This window comes from Gymnoscopelus microlampas, assembly GCF_963454915.1.
Source record: "Gymnoscopelus microlampas genome assembly, chromosome: 8".
NCBI classification, from domain to species: Eukaryota; Metazoa; Chordata; class Actinopteri; order Myctophiformes; family Myctophidae; genus Gymnoscopelus; species Gymnoscopelus microlampas.
The window spans coordinates 21762360-21777831 of NC_139945.1; the positions used below are offsets into that span (position 1 = coordinate 21762360).

At 43.0% G+C, this 15472-nt stretch overlaps 1 protein-coding gene across 1 annotated transcript in view; it reads right to left on the reverse strand.

The window, feature by feature from the left end:
* LOC311049822 (calsyntenin-2-like) overlaps window positions 1–15472 on the reverse strand; it is a gene marked incomplete at its 5' end in the record, with an annotated part of 321705 nt that overhangs the window by 106507 nt on the left and 199726 nt on the right. Inside the window, one exon of the mRNA XM_084063685.1 lies at window positions 12034–12229. Coding sequence (XP_083919811.1) covers window positions 12034–12229 — 196 coding nt within the window. The remainder of the gene's footprint in view (window positions 1–12033; window positions 12230–15472) is intronic.

Here is a 15472-nt window from a genome sequence, read left to right on the forward strand (position 1 = left end):
AATGACAAAAAACTCCCATATCTGCTGGGCGAAGTACAACAATGTGCAAACACAGCAGCAAGATTCGTGAGTTGCTGTGATAGGAGAAGGATATCGAACGGAACACAACCACCCTAAAGACTAATCATTGTGTATATTCCTGCACTATACCTGCACCCAGTGATCTTGGTACATAGAAATTGATCTATTGAAGATTCTGACTTTCAAATGTACATTTTTTGTTTTGATTGTATCGCTGTATTGTTGTATTGTGCTTTTTGCTTTGGCAATGTAAACGTATGTTTTTTCATTCCAATAAAGCCCTTTGAATTGAATTGAGAAGAAAGGCAGCCTTGTTGTCTGGAGGTCACCAGTTCGATCCCCCTCCCCGACGTTGTGTTGAGGTGATCGTGATTTGGCATTCGTAGGCTTACGCATATTATTTCTTGAGGTTAGGGGAAGGCACAGTTTTACTGAGGTTAGGGTTATGGGTTTAAAATGCTCATTTGTTAATTGCATGGTCTTCTTTCTCTCAAGTTCAGTCTTCTATGTTTCTATGGCTTATTGTGCATATTACTTATCATTGCTTCTTTCTTTCTTCTCTCTGCAATCCCTGGCCCTGTATTATCGCTGCTTGCAGCTATATATATTTTTTGTATTTTGGGCTGAGTTAAAGCAATACAAGGCAGGTCCACAAATAACGATTTTTAGCAACCTCTGTTGGTCACTACCGTCCCTGCATGTATTTTCCGTAGTTCTGCATTACCCAGAATTCCATTTGTTTTCACCGGAATGCGGAAGTGTTTCAAAAAGCGTTCTTTTAATTGTTTTATACTATCTGCGGATCGTTTCTCTTAGCCAGTGGAGCATTAGTTACCGTGAGCTGTGTTTTCTTTTGCTGTTGTTTTTCCATCTTCAAATCCTAAAATGTCTTAAAAACAGCGCAAGATTCCTTTTTGTTAATAGCGCGGTAGTTCCTGGCCAAACAGGAAACCGGTGCGGTAGTTCCTGGCCAAACAGGAAACCGGTGCATTTCCGTTTCTGTTTTCCGGCCGGATGACGTCATTTTCGCGGGAAGGGCGGCCCGCCACCGTTTCAATAGAAAATATAATAGAAAAGGTTTTCGAGGGTGAAATTAATGCAGTGGACGTTGTGAAACATTTGCCACTCACAAAAGATATACAATTTAACTTTATCCTATAGTACAACTCTAAATCACTATTCTAACACAATGCAAGGGTTAAGGGTACCTGATGAGGTTCAATATGTGTTTAAGGGTACCTGTCTGAGTAAATAGTAATTTAACTGAAATATTAGTAATATTCACAAACAGTACAGTGACATTGTTACAGTTTGGGAGATTAAAGACACAGCCGTCAGCCAATTTCCGGATGGCTGGTATAAAAAGAGACAATAGACTTTTGTACTGCAAATTTAAGTCAAAAGTTATTGGTGTGTTGGTCTCTCATCAGTACATTTTCTGTCAATAGATAAATGTCACTTTTAAATTGGTCACATTGATTTAGTGCGCTACTGACCAATCCAATACTTTCATTACATACACTTACTTAGTAATTATTATTATTAAAATAACGATCATTATTTTATCCTACCTGAGCCTCTGTTCTATACACAGTATAAAATCTGAGTGACTTATCACTTGCTGTTATCCTTGTGTCTCGTACTGCGTGTATCTTTCTTGACAAAGGCAAAATTTCAGTGTGAAGTACCATAGTTTACTTTACCTTATCTTAAACATAGGTTATATATAAACCTACCTAGAAGTGTCCAGACTATGGGGCCCTATTTTGCGTGTCTTAAGTTCCAGGTCTTATGACTTAACTTAAAGGACGACTTCACCCATTTTCAACCTATCTTCATATAATAGGTCCTCACTAGGGTTTAACATTTTCCGGGAAATAGCTAATTTTAATTCCCTGGAATTTTCAGACCTTTTCCCGGGCTTCCCGGGAATTCCCGTTAAAGGGTAAAAAAAAAAAAAAGTGCCCACTAAAATGCATTTATATGTAGATACTTAATAGCCAATTTTACATCGAGGTGCCCAAATGTCCCTATTGTGTCCACATATGAACTTGCACTAATAATGACTTAAGTTGATTTTTTAAATCATATAAATATAATATATAAATATAATATAGTGTGCTGGCGGAGATCTGCCCTGTTGCGCAGCAGCGGGTGAAGACAATTAACTTAAACGAGGAGCTGCGCTGTGCACCCAAAACGCACTCAAACAATGTCAAACTCTATAGCTGCTGAAATAAACGTTTCATTTGTATCATTATTGACAAGAGAATTTGCAAAAGGATTATTTATGTATTGTCCATCAGAGCGCTGGTGAGGTCACAGCTTATCTCTACTTTTGTAGGATATTGATTTGATAGCCTAAACTTGTAATTTGTTTGCAGTTAATTTATATTAGGCTACTTGCTGGATATTAAGACTCCATTTTGGGATGTTGGCTGTATGTTGTCAAATGTATTAATCTATATTTTGTTGTTGATCAAATGTCGGTTTTGGAGTGTGATTTTGATGTGCACAACTGCACATGCATGCGCTGCCACTGACAATCAATGAGACAGACAGCTGTTGTGCAGTTCACTTGTTCTACTGGGTAGTTCTAGTAAAATGGTAGTTTGAACGTTCTAAAATGCAATTGTAGGGTTGGCTACATTAATGATGATAAAAAAATCGGACCACATCGGTCTAATACTTTCTCTCTCTCTCTCTCTCTCTCTCTCTCTCCCTCTCGCACGCGCTCTCTCTTGCACTCTCTCTCTCCAGTCTCTCTCTCTGCATTTTAAGCTGCAATATAGGCTCGAAATCAAACCTACCCACTGTTTATGCAGCGTTTCACTTGATGTTGAATCTCAACTAGTCAACTGGTGTCTACAGTCTACCGTATTGACAGCAGAGGAAACGGTGAAATCAGCGTGCGCAGGGCAGACAGGGGGCATCACGGCCACTTGTGTTTTATTTTGTTCATTACTGTTACATTCAGTGCGTCCCCCATAATGGTTCACAACGGGACGATGGGACCCTGCCCTGGTCGGCAACGCGGCAAGTAACTTGCCTAATTATAATAGCAATTCCTCCGTGCTGTAGATAGGCCTTTCTACTAATTAGTATTCATTTCTAATTAGTATTCACCGAAGTCAGTTCCCGGGACGGTAAATAACCTCGGGATTCCCAGGATTCCCGCATCCCGGGAATCCCGGTGTTAAACCCTAGTCCTCACTAATGCTCATGATAAAACTGTACCATTTTTTTCAACTCAGTCTGTGTCTCTTAGGAGAGCTGTGGACAGTTCAGAAACCCGCCTACCAGTGACATTATCGATGGGGAATCCAAGCTAATAGAAACTGCAGGCTTTGTATTCCTGGAAAGTTGCAGTGCAATAATACAAGCCATTGTTCTCGCTTTAATAAAAATCGAAATAAAATGTTTTAAATCTTGTTGAAAAAAAAAATCCTGCCTAACGATGATGTCACTGGTAGACGTATTTCTGGACTGTCCACAGTCCTCCTATGAGACACAGACCAAGTAGAAAGAAATTGTACCATTTTATCAGGAGCATTAGTGAGGGCCTATTATATGAAGATAGGTTGAAAATGGGTGAAGTCGTCCTTTAAGACCCGGAGGCATGGCCAATGCTGCTTGGCCACTCAAAATAGCCAAACAGCGTTGGCCACGCCTCCAGGTCTTAAATTAAGTCATAAGACACACGCAAAATAGGGCCCATGACTCAAGGCCAGGGCCGGCCACTGGCATAAGCAGTCTATGCGGTTGCTTAGGGCCACAACCACTATGGGGGCCGGGGAGTCATAGTCACAGAAATTGTCTAATTGACTAATTGAGAAACCTGTGAACGTTGGCACCTCAGAAGATCACAATTCTTGAGAAACCTGTGATGTCTGCTCCTATTCAGTAATTTCTGGTGATGGCAGATCAGCTTTATTCATTTCCAATGAAGAACACACCGTCCTGGCACTAGACAGAGGGAACTAGCAGGGTTGAGGAGATGTCTTATAGGGAAGTAAATTGGGCATCACACTCTGTGATGATTGTGATCGAGGTTTCTATGGTTTCTGCAGGAGCAGGAAGAAAGGCCAGACTCGCAGGCAATCAAAAAGTGTGATCCGATGTTGTATACCTGTCACTGTGACTGTGACAGGTACAAAAGGCTTCAAATCACAGGTGAGAATTATAAACCTGGTCAAATCATTCAAACTTGCAGTTTTTGACAGTCACGTGCGTGCGCGCGTCCGTGCGCATGTGCGTGTGATTGGGAGGTTGTGCTGGGAGTGTTTTGAGGCCACAAACAATCTTGCTTAGGGTCACCAAAGTCCTAGGGCCGGTCCTGCTCAAGGTGGAGATCTTACATGGCAATGGCACACACACTGTAGGTTGGGTTGAAGCCGTCTTCCTTTGGAACTGTAAAGCTTTTAGGAGTTTGGCTTGACTGTACATTGTCATGGTCTGATCATATAACCAAGTGGTTACCAAAATGGGCAGAGCTGTTGTGCCATAACACGTAAATCCTCACATTTATTAAGTCAAGTTGTTTGTTCATTGGTTTTAAGTCACTTGGATTACTGCTCAGCAGTATGGTCATCTGCCTCCAATATTCTGCTAAATAAAAGTTCAAGGCTGGTCCTAGGTTGTTCATCCAGAACAAGTGTTGCAGAAATGCATGAGCGTCTCAATTGGCTAAGAGTCAAGGGAAGACTTTCTGTTAATTGAATTATTTATTTTCATGGAGTAATTAGCACTTATACTCTTAAATATCTTTCTGACATAATTTTTTGTTCAGATAATCATACATTTTCCACTCGAGGCGAGGCGTGTGATTACTCTGCCCCTACCTATGTCCAACTCAATGAAGTGGGCTGTATAGTTCTCTTCATTGAGTTATATAGGGCCATTACATTGTGGAATAGTCTTGGTGATGTTATTATGGGACAATATTAATATTCCACTGTTTTATGCAAAGATTCTGGCATAAAAACAGCATTACAGCATCATAGAAATAGTTGTTGACTAGATCCTAATGAGCAACAGAAGCTTGTTACAAGACTCCCTGCTATGAAGTTAACACTCTATGGTCCAAATACAATTACATAGAACAGACTGAACTTAACAGATTTTGAACAGATTGGCATTCAAAAAAGTATAATGAATAATTATGAATTAATTACATAAAAGGAAAGGCTTGTTTCAAAAAGAAACTTAGACTTCATATACACTCAGTAGTCAGTACAGTCAATAACATCTTCACTCACATGATTAGTTATATGGTTAGTGAACCTCATTTTGTCTACTTGATTTTAAATTGTTTTATTGCAGTTTACTTTTTTTATATATACTATTTTCTTATGTGATAAATTACTTGTGAAATGCTTTTCTATATTTATTTTATCTGTGTGGGCTAATACATTTAGAAAGTCTTTTTTTTTCTTATTGTTAATCATATTATTGTCTCAGGACCCCAGGAAGACTAGCTGCCGTTTCAGGCGGTAGCCAATCAACCCATAGTTAAAAAAGAAAAAGTGCTCCTCGGAGCACAGGTCTCCGCCAGGTCAGGTACGTTATTCTGGCCTCCTGGTGGCGCTATAATAGGCCAATGTGAAAAGGGTGCCATTTAACGGCAATCAGACACTGCATTCATGATTTGAGGCATTTTGTTCCAAAAATGAGTTTTGCTAAATTAGACCTGCTGGTGGCGCTATAACAGGCCAATGTGAAAAGGGTGGCATTTCTTCCTCGGCCTAGTGGGAATGTGTGTGTGAAATTTCACGGAAATCGCAAGCTGCATGCATAGTTTGAGGCATTTTGTTCAAAACGGACCAATCCTGAAAACTTTGGAAGCCAACCATAGGCAATCAGGATGGAATATGGGAAATCGGACAGATCCGTGTTGATCACATGACTATAGAGATACTGTGTACCGATTTGCATGATATTTGGATAAAATCTGTAGGAGTAATGTAAAAGAATGTGTTTTGCACAAATCGGCCTCCTGGTGGCGCTATAACAGGCCCATGTGAAAAAACTGGGGCAGAGGTTCTGAATTGGCATCCAGGGAGTGTGTGTGCACAGTTTCGGAGCGAACGGACCAACGGTGCCGGAGATTAGCTGGTAACACACAGACAGGACACACGGACGGACGGACGGACGGAAGGACGGACGGAGGGTAAAACATACTCTCTCGCCATGCCTTCGGCCTGGCGGAGACAAAAAAGGAAAAAACAGCGCCCTCTACTGTTTTTTACCTTTGAAGTTGACTCTGGGGGGACCTCCCAATAGACCAATTATTTGTTTACTAACATTGAGACTGGACGCACAGGTGATTGTTTCACGCAATCAATTCCCAACCTGTTGTTTCGGGGTGCGCTGGTTTCAGCACACCCCAACCCCCTCTTCTGTGTTGGCTAGTGAGGCGCGTCCTAGCGATACCTGATAGAATGGGTTTCATTGCACGCATACTGGTTGCACGCATTCTGGTTCTTATCAGTGTGACGTCGTCTGTTAAGGGGTCTATAGAATGTGGATAACAGGATGTTGGCTGTTAGGTCCACCCTCAGCCCTCCATTTCCGGTCCACGTGTCGTTGTTTACATTCCTAACATTCCTAAATCTACACATTGTAACAAGAGCTTCCGACAGATTCAGCTGCGGAGCTCTGAATCTGTCTTGAGAGATTAAATAAACAAATAAACAAATAAAGATATAAACCTGAAGCTGGCCTCGGCACTCTTAAGAGCGAGCAAGGCAGCCTTTCTAATGAAAAGTGGATTTCTGTCTCAACAGTTTTTCAGGCAAGCGAAGGCCTCCATTCTTAACCAGGCACCTTGAAGAAATATTCAAAAACACTGGAGTCAGTGACAAGAGAGACGGGGAGTATGCAGGGCAGATTGCTAGAACGCAGCAGCGGAGCTACGGCAAACATTTTAAACTCGGTAGAAAGGAGGAATGAGAGTGTCTGTCCAGAAAAAGAGTGTTCAAACAGGTCCAGCACTCAGTATTTTACTGTGTAGGGCGGCCCGGGCTGGCAGGGGTGAGCAGAACAAAGGATTAGAAACTTTTAAAATGGCTTCCGTGTCAACACCTGATCCTCTGCCCTGTTCTCTTTTAGCTGTTAATTTTCCTGACTGCTCTCCATCTTTGTTGGTGACTTGTCATGTGTAATTTGGGCACATCAGCCTCAGGCAGAGATTCTCCTCTATTTCTCTGCACCTAAATCGGAGCCAGCGTGCTCCTCTGTGATTTGCTGGCTAAAGGACAGTCCATTTAAACCGAAGCCAAATATAGTCTGTCTTCTGCACCGGTCTGCCTACACAGCTAAACTGTGTCTGAGATGTGGTGTGCGTTAGGTTGATATTAAGTAATTGTGTAAGCTTAAGCATCGTAGTAATTTAAAGATATAACTGTCTCAGCCACTAGGCACCGCCCAGCATGAGTAGGAACAAAAAAACGTTGAAGCAGCATTTTGTAATATACAATATACCACAGACCTGGAATAACCTCCCAGATGACCTTAAACAAGCCCCAACTCTGGACACCTTTAAGTTAAAAACTTATTTATTTGAAACTGCCTACTCTACCCAGGAATGGCAAGTCTTCCTAGGCCTATATTTTGATTGTTGTTGTTCATTTTGTAATGTTCCTTTTTTTCCAATTATTTGTTGCATCAAGAGTAGGTACTTGCTAAGCTCTTTTAGCTTTCAGTCTCTACTGTTTCACTTTGTAATTGTGAATTATTTGTATTCTCCGAAGCACTATGGATTATCATGGTATGTATAACATGTCTGTACAAATACAGTTGCCTTGCCTTAGCTAGTATTAAAGACCCTGTAAAGCAGTAGTAACATGTATTGTGTATTCAAAGTTTGTCACACCGCAGAATAATGTCTTATTAACCAACCAGACAAATTTGAAGCAAAGAAAATATAATTGCCTTTTGAAAAAATGATTTCAGAGTCATGGTAGGGTAGGGATGATTTTAGGGGGAGAACATTTGTTTTCATTGTCATAAACTTTATTTAACGAGTAGAATTGAAGTCACTTTAAAGATGTCGGCAATGTGGACCTATCATCGTTACACGTACATTTACAGAACTGAATGTTTTAGTTTTTTTCTGAGATTTAAAACACACCCTTGGACATGTGGACAGGGACTTTAACACTCTCCATCATCACTACTCACTCCTATATACACACAGGTGGGTACGCATTCTAAAATGCATAAAATGCATAAAACACACACACACACACACACACACACACACACACACACACACACACACACACACACACACACACACACACACACACACACACACACACACACACACACACACACACACACACACGCGTGCATGCACACGCACACAAATAACACAATTATAAGACACACTCCATCAAATCAACACTTTCAAGCACAGCTCAAATGTCCAGCAAAAAACTCCACAACTGCTGTGTGTGACTATAAAGATGCTAGGCTAGTCTTTGTCTCTGCTGAGTGGTATCAGACAGTCTGCTGGAGAGAGCAATTTCGGAGTGAAGCTGCATTTGCGAGCCTCTCAAAGTATGACGAATTGCTTTGATCAGTGGGCTCCATTAAAGGAGTTTAGTCGTGCTGGTAGAGGTGTTTGGCACATGGTGGTGTCGACAAGGCTTCTGTTAATGTCAAAAAAGATTATCCTACTATAATTCTAGTAACCGTGGTGAGTGAGTGAAGCTACCCGGTTCTCCTCAGTGGCTGGAGCAATTGCTCTGATTTTGCACACAGCCATTGACCATTACCATCTGAACTTAACTGTGAAGCCCGTTTTTCAATTGCCAGATCATGTGCGCATATCCCCCCACGGATGCGTCGACCGGGTATGGTCTAGTAATTATAATTAAGCATGTTAAGTGTGGATATACGGTTTCTCAAAAAAATTCATCTTACACTGTGAAATCGAAAAAAGGTGTTTACATTTTCATTTTTGTAAGCAAGTAAATGTATGTCAAACTACCTTGAATCCAAAGCTCAGGCAATGGCTTTTATTACAGCATTGTCTTCAACCCGCTGAACTAAATCAGATAAACAAAGAGGGCAGACAGTATGGAAATGCCACACGATGATGAAATACCTATCGGACAGTAATTCTGAGACATGTGATGATGCTTAAGCTATTAATAATACTCATGGCTCTTGCATAATGGTGAAAATCTTCTGTTATTTTATACCAAATTGTGTCTATATTCTAGTTACCACCAAAGAAAGGGTCAGTAATTTGTTCTGTCCCCCCTTACCTTCAATTGCTATCAACTAGAAGCTCGCCCCCGAGCTTCTAGCCCACGCGTCTAGCCCACGGCCACGCCCACGTAGCGCCCGCGGCCACTTGGCAACTCATATAAGTGGCGTAGCGTCATGAGGGTCAGTGGGGCCGTGGCTCGGTCAGTGAAGACCCTGTAGTGCGGATGATATGTGGCATAGAGGGGCAGATTGTAAATCCCCAGAGGAAACATCCGTGGGCTACCATTGGTTCAGCGATGTGTGCGGTCGCCCTGCGGCCCCTCCTCCTGCACCAATGTGCACTATTGAGAGCCCTGACGTCACAACAATTGGAGTGATGGGCACTGCACTCTGGTTGGTTAGGGTGCACCTAGGGCCCAGGTAGAACCCAGTTAAAGCCTGCATGGGCAAACCCAGTTAGGACCCGCCTTGGTCCCACATAAACATGGCTAGTTGGGGCCCACCTAAGGGCCAGGTAGAAGCTACTTATAGCCTGCATGGGCATCGCAGTCGGGACTGAAGTGGATGCCGCTGAGATTGCTGACATGGGGTCCACATGGTTTAGCCCACCTTGAAACCATATGGGAACTACGCTGGCATGCTGGCTGTAATGCAAACGCTGCATCATACCTGCAGTGTGTAGTTTGATGTTGTGTGTGTAGCAGATATACCTGCAGTGTGTAGATCAATGTCCATATGAAAGTCAATGGCCAGCAGTGTTTTTTTTCCCCAGCAGAGTTTCTAGTGTCTCTGTCTCTCTCTGGAAGAGGTTGCACATGAACTCTGCAGCCGCACTGAGGCGCTCCAACACAAACACTCTGACATTAAGCTGCTTCACACAACAAACATCAGCACCACGCTGCTGTTTGTCCAAAAGACACAATATCTCCTCTCCCACCGACGTCATGTGTTCATTTATCGACAGCCGTACAGACTCCTTTTGACACATTTTACCTCGTTTATCCAGCTCTCACTGACTCTCCACATCGGGCTGTTATTTTGCTGCGATCAAGTCAACGATGTGAGAGATTAGCTATCACAGACGGACGGACAGGGGGTGAAACATAGTCTTGCGCCATGCCTTTGGGCCTGGCGGAGACAATAAAAGTAAAGGAAATGACCATTTCTGCAACAAAAGTAGTCAACAAACTATACTATGAAAACATGGGCCACATTGTCAAAGAATCTAAGAAAGAGGCAATCATGTAGAAAATAGCCGATCTACAAGCTTACAAAGCCTCTCAACGTGAGGCGTTGCGAGCTTGTAGATCGGCTATTTTCACAATATTTACTTGTGGAACGGAGTCAAACAGAATGGGGGGTCCCCAGATGAAGTGCGTTTGTTTGGGGGGGGGGGGGGGGGGGCCTGAAAGGGTTGATAAGCACTGCTCTAATCGGAGCGAAATTATCTGAAATTACTACATGACCATAATGCAGCCTAACATGCGTTGCACGGGGCGGTCCTGCCATTACGTTAGTTACTGTAGTTGCTGTGGAGCTACATAGTTCTCCAGAAGACACACACAAACATTCACCATCTACAATGGACTGACTGAGCAGCAATATTGACATTCCCCACACGAACGTGCATTGTTGACAAAGTGAGTGCACAGCCGCTGCAGGCATGACAACCACGTTAGCGTTAGCGACATGGCAGCTATCACAGCGCCCTGTCCGGCGTCGCTGCGACTGACTGTGATGGCTACAGCAGTAACAGCAAGCTCTCTGCGATGCCATTGTCTGGAGACTGCTCTTAGCGTGACACGACCAATGAGAGTGAGCGCTGTAGTTGTTGCTAAGATACGGTGGCGTCTCTGCCCCATAGCTTGTAGATCTGTCACGCATGATTGGCGTAGGCTGCGTTGCCAGGTCTGACTGTTTGTATAAGCGATTTTGGGCTTATTTGGGTGCACTTTTGGGCTCGTTTCTATAGACCACGGCAGCGCTTATTTCTTTCCCGTGACCGATGTGGCAAAAAAAGTGCAAAACGAACCATCCGGAAGTAAATTGCGAGATGAAATATATAGCACTTTTTGATTATTAGAGAAGGAGACACATGTGAAGGTTGAAAATGAAAGGTAGGAGATTATATAGTTTTTCATGAGGGATTTTTGTAGCAAGTTGTGAGAGAATTGGGCCACTCCTGTGGGCGGGGGGGTGATTAGAACCATTGGGGTTTGAAAGGAGACGCTCTCTGTTTCAGTGGTAAGATGCTTTCTAATGACTAAGCAGTTATTCCAAGACAGTTACATTTCAGCTCTGTTTTCTTTTCAAAAGAAGCTTCCACGTACAGTTAGGCTGGCCTTACACTAAGACTTATAGCCATAGGCTCTCATTCCCACCAGGTGAACCAGACAGCTGCCCGGGGCCCCCGCCAATAGGGGGCCCCAGAGGCCAACTAAACTAAACAAATGGTGTCCATTCCCGTTCTTTCAATGTCCTGTATACAAAATGGACTTCACACACATTCACAATGAAGACAATAGAGAACATCAGGGAAATAGACTAATCATGTATACATTTCTGGGGTGAAGTTGCTATAACATATCTGTAAAGGCCCTCCAAAAGGCCTCAAGGGCCCCAAAAATGTTGCCGTGTGCTCTGTGTGCGTTGAAGGGCCTCAGTGGGAATTTTTGCCTAGGGGCCACAGACTCTAGGATCACCCTTGCTTACAGTTATAAGTCTCAAGTATTGAACAAACATGTAGATCATATCAAACCAGAGCCCACCCTGCCTGGTCCCTTCCTCACTCACTTGTGGGACTTCTTGCGCTCGGTGCCCCCGGGTCCGGAGCCACAGTCGTGTGCCTGGATGATGAAGGTGTACTCCTTCTGCAGCTCACAGTCCACCAGGCCTCGGGCCCTCAGTTGGCCCTCGCCAGACGTGCCGTTCAGGACCACCGCCTCGAATGGAGCCTCCAGCCCGTGAATGTTGAAGGCGCAGATCTCCCCTGCAGATGAGGCAGATGGGAGGGAAGAAAGGGAGAGAGAGAGAGAGAGACGGATGTCACTATTTATGATGGAAGAGAAATGGTGTGTGCATTCATGCGTGTCTTTTTTACCCCCGCTAGCAGCAGGACTCTAAGGATAGCTATGTTTGTCTGTCTAAAAACTACTGCCTGGATTGCCATGGAATTTGCTATGCACCTTCAAGCTCTGCAAAAATGAATGAACCCTTCTGATTTTGCTGAGCCCATGGTCTTTCATCTAGCACCTGTACCGTTTGGCAAATAATGTCCACTTGGGCACAAATTGTCTCAAAATATAATTAGTGGATCGTCATGACACTTTACCATGACGCATTATTACAATCTATGGCGGTGTTGTGCCAAGTCCTGGAAAGGATGCACTGTGATTGGCCGTTGTGCCTTGTGACATAGTATCTGGCGTGCATTTTTGAAACTATGCCTATTGGCGAAAATATGCGTTTGTGCCTAATGTGGCAAAATTATGCCTAACGAGGCAAACTTATGCCTAAACCTAACCTTAACCTCGCAAAAAGTATGCCTAAACCTAACCTTAACTAGCCTGATTATCATACTGAAGCTGTGGAGCTTCAGTCTGACATTGACTACAGTGTAGGCGATTACAAGGGGGAGGGGATTCAATTTTCCTAAACCAATCACAAGAGATCCACGGATCTGCCTACATCTGACGTCATCGAACAGCTTGTTTTAGCAGATATTCGCTGATTGGCTTGTCGTTAGACCCACCCCCACCTACGACTCTCATTGGACAATACATTTTTGTACCGAATAAATCCTACGTTCACATTACAACACCAGACTTCGGCAGTTCACTCAGAGAGTGGGCGGGGTCTATGGTCTGGAACCAGGCTAAACCTTAACCCTAGAATTTGTCCACACTGAGATGTTTTTAGGTGTATCGGCAAAAGTTTTTAAATCGTTTAGACGTTTTGTCCACACGGAGCCGGCGTTTTGGGTCCGCGTATACGCCACCCTTGCGTCTCCGTGTGTACACCTAAAGACGCATCTTTCCTGAAATAAATGACGCCATAGCTCCACCTCTCGCTCATTTTTTAAAACGTCTCTGTGTGGATGTGGCCCTAATCTCACAAAAATGATACCTAAACCTAACCTTCATCCTAAAAAATATTAGCGACATATTTCCGATAAGGAAAACAATAGCGTGGAGGGTGTGATTTGATCCCATGATATTGTGATTGGAAGTCTAATGCTTACCTCAGCACACCACCGGGGCAGCTGGGAGAATGAGGTTTTGGACCTTATTTGAACCTGACCCCGCCCCCTTTTGGTAGAAATGAGCAGTTCCTGCGCTTTCATTTCAACCAATCAGAAGAAGGAATGACCGGTCCTTGGCACAACACTGCCGTTGTTTGAAATCATGCTACCATGACGCTGAACACATTCAGCCCCACGGGCCAAATTCAGCCCCTGTGGAGTTTTCTTGTGGCCCTGTAACACATTCCAACTGGAACACATTCCATATTCCGAAAATTGGAAGGTTGGTTGTACAGGATGAAAATGTTTTATGCTTTTCATAACCGTTAATGGTTAATTAAGGCGCTCACATCAACAGGTTGCCTGCTGTCCAGTGTTTGGTGCTATAGGACAACATTATGTATTGTTACAGACAGTGGCGCGCACAGACATTTTGAGGGGCAGGTGCTCAAGTAAAGTATACTTTTTTTTGTTTACTTGGTCTGCTCTTTTTTCCCTCTACACCTATACCTCTTTGCCAAAAATAGCCGATCTACAAGCCCACAACGCCTCGCGCTGTGGGCTTGTAGATCGGCTATTTTTGGCTAAAGTTCTCCTCAGAAAAGGGATGCTAGGTTTCGAGTGGTTATGGTAAAAAGAAAAATCATATCACATAAAGATTTGGCGGACCCCCTGAAGTAACTCTGAGGACCCCCTAGGGGTCCCGGACCCCCTGTTGAAGACCCCTGCTGTAAACTGAAAAAAGCAGCTAGCATGTGACCAGAAGTGCCATTTTTTTCAAAAGGGCACTTCTGGTCAAGAGGGCAAAGGGCAGTTGCTCTAGTACCACCTAGAGTCTATCTGTGCACGTCCCTGGTTACAGTATGTGCAATAGGTACTATAGGACCATGATAGACTTGGTGACGTACTACTTCATACTGCATTTATGCATTTTGAGCAGATAATTTCTGTGCCAGGCCTTTATAATATAGTGCACAGGCTTTGATTTAGAATTTTAGAAGATAGGAAGTATGCATTTCAATGTGTTCTGTGTACGGGTCCCTGGCACGGAAGCGTCTTCATGAGAAGAGTAGTGGGGAATGCTGACATGGTTCTGAAGTGTTTCGATGTTTGTATTAATGAAAGGTTTTAGTTTTTTGTTTGCATTTGAGTACCTGGCTGATAAGGGCACAGGCTCTTATGATGTGTTTCATGAACCATTAGTTGGGAAATAGTGCATCATGACATTGAGTGATTGTGTGAAACACATGACTAAAAGCTAATGGATAAGATGAAGAATTCTTTCTTTGGTGTGATCAAAACCACTCAAAACTCAGAAGTAAGTAGCTATAAATGGAGGGAGATGGCATGAAATGGACAAACCGCACTCAAAACTCATGTTGTGCTCTTTGTGTCACTGAAAATGTTGCAATGTAACTTTTGTCAAGCTACCCATCTACATGGTGAAAAAAGTAGTTGAACTACTTGAAAGCTATTCTGAAAGTAGTGCATCTAGCCACAAGCTATTTGGACATGTAAGCTAGACACACTGACTGGCATATGCAAGATCATTCACCTGTAAGAATGGTACTGGGACACATTATCCAATGTTTTTATTGCTTTATTTAACATTTTCAAAAAGTTCTGTTAATTATAAAGCGAGGAGAGAAACCATTCTGAGAAGCCATTTCTGGCTGTTTTGTTTCTTTGCACTATGAAAAGCTACTTGATACTTAATTTAATGTGAGCTAATTTAACAATTTGACCCAAGTGATTTCATGGGTGAATTTAACTTTTACTTGAGTAAAAATATATTTTAAGCAAGACTATATGTATGTTCTTTTACTCAAGTGTGGCTTTCAAGTACTTTATAAATAATTGTTTTATTCTCTATGTATAACTTGTAAGGCAGAATTGGGCAGCAGCCATGGTGCAGTTGCAGCTTTGTAACATGGCAGCTGGATAGCTACCTCCTGCTGTAACCTTTGAGGGGGAAGTATCTTCGCACCACAA